Raw genomic sequence first — 262 nt, 5'->3', positions numbered from 1 at the left:
GGGTACAGAGGGGTGGGTTAGGGGGGCAGAGGGACAGTGGTCGCAGGCCCCTGGTCCAGCGGGTTCAACCCTCTCTGCCATGGCCAGAATCCCCCTGGGTCCCACTGCGGGTCCGCATCCTGCATCAGAGCCAGACGCTGCGGGAGGTCCATGCCAACATCACCGTGGAGGTAAAGTCATCTGTTCCCCTGTGTGCCCTGGCAGCCGTGGTGCCCACCGCACGAGGGCTAAGCTGTACCACTGTGTCCCGTCCCTGGCAGGA

General features: G+C 65.3%; 1 protein-coding gene across 1 annotated transcript in view; it reads left to right on the top strand.

Annotated features, from left to right (window-relative positions):
- Positions 1-87: 87 nt before the first annotated feature.
- LOC104166411 (chordin-like) overlaps positions 88-262 on the top strand; it is a gene marked incomplete at both ends in the record, with an annotated part of 712 nt that continues 537 nt past the window's right edge. The window contains one exon of the mRNA XM_009706316.1: positions 88-170. Within this exon, the coding sequence (XP_009704618.1) occupies positions 88-170 (83 nt within the window). The remainder of the gene's footprint in view (positions 171-262) is intronic.

The sequence above is a fragment of the Cariama cristata genome, unplaced genomic scaffold, assembly GCF_000690535.1.
Source record: "Cariama cristata isolate BGI_N322 unplaced genomic scaffold, ASM69053v1 scaffold40648, whole genome shotgun sequence".
In the NCBI taxonomy this organism is placed as follows: Eukaryota; Metazoa; Chordata; class Aves; order Cariamiformes; family Cariamidae; genus Cariama; species Cariama cristata.
This window is presented reverse-complemented; position numbering and strand designations above follow the sequence as displayed.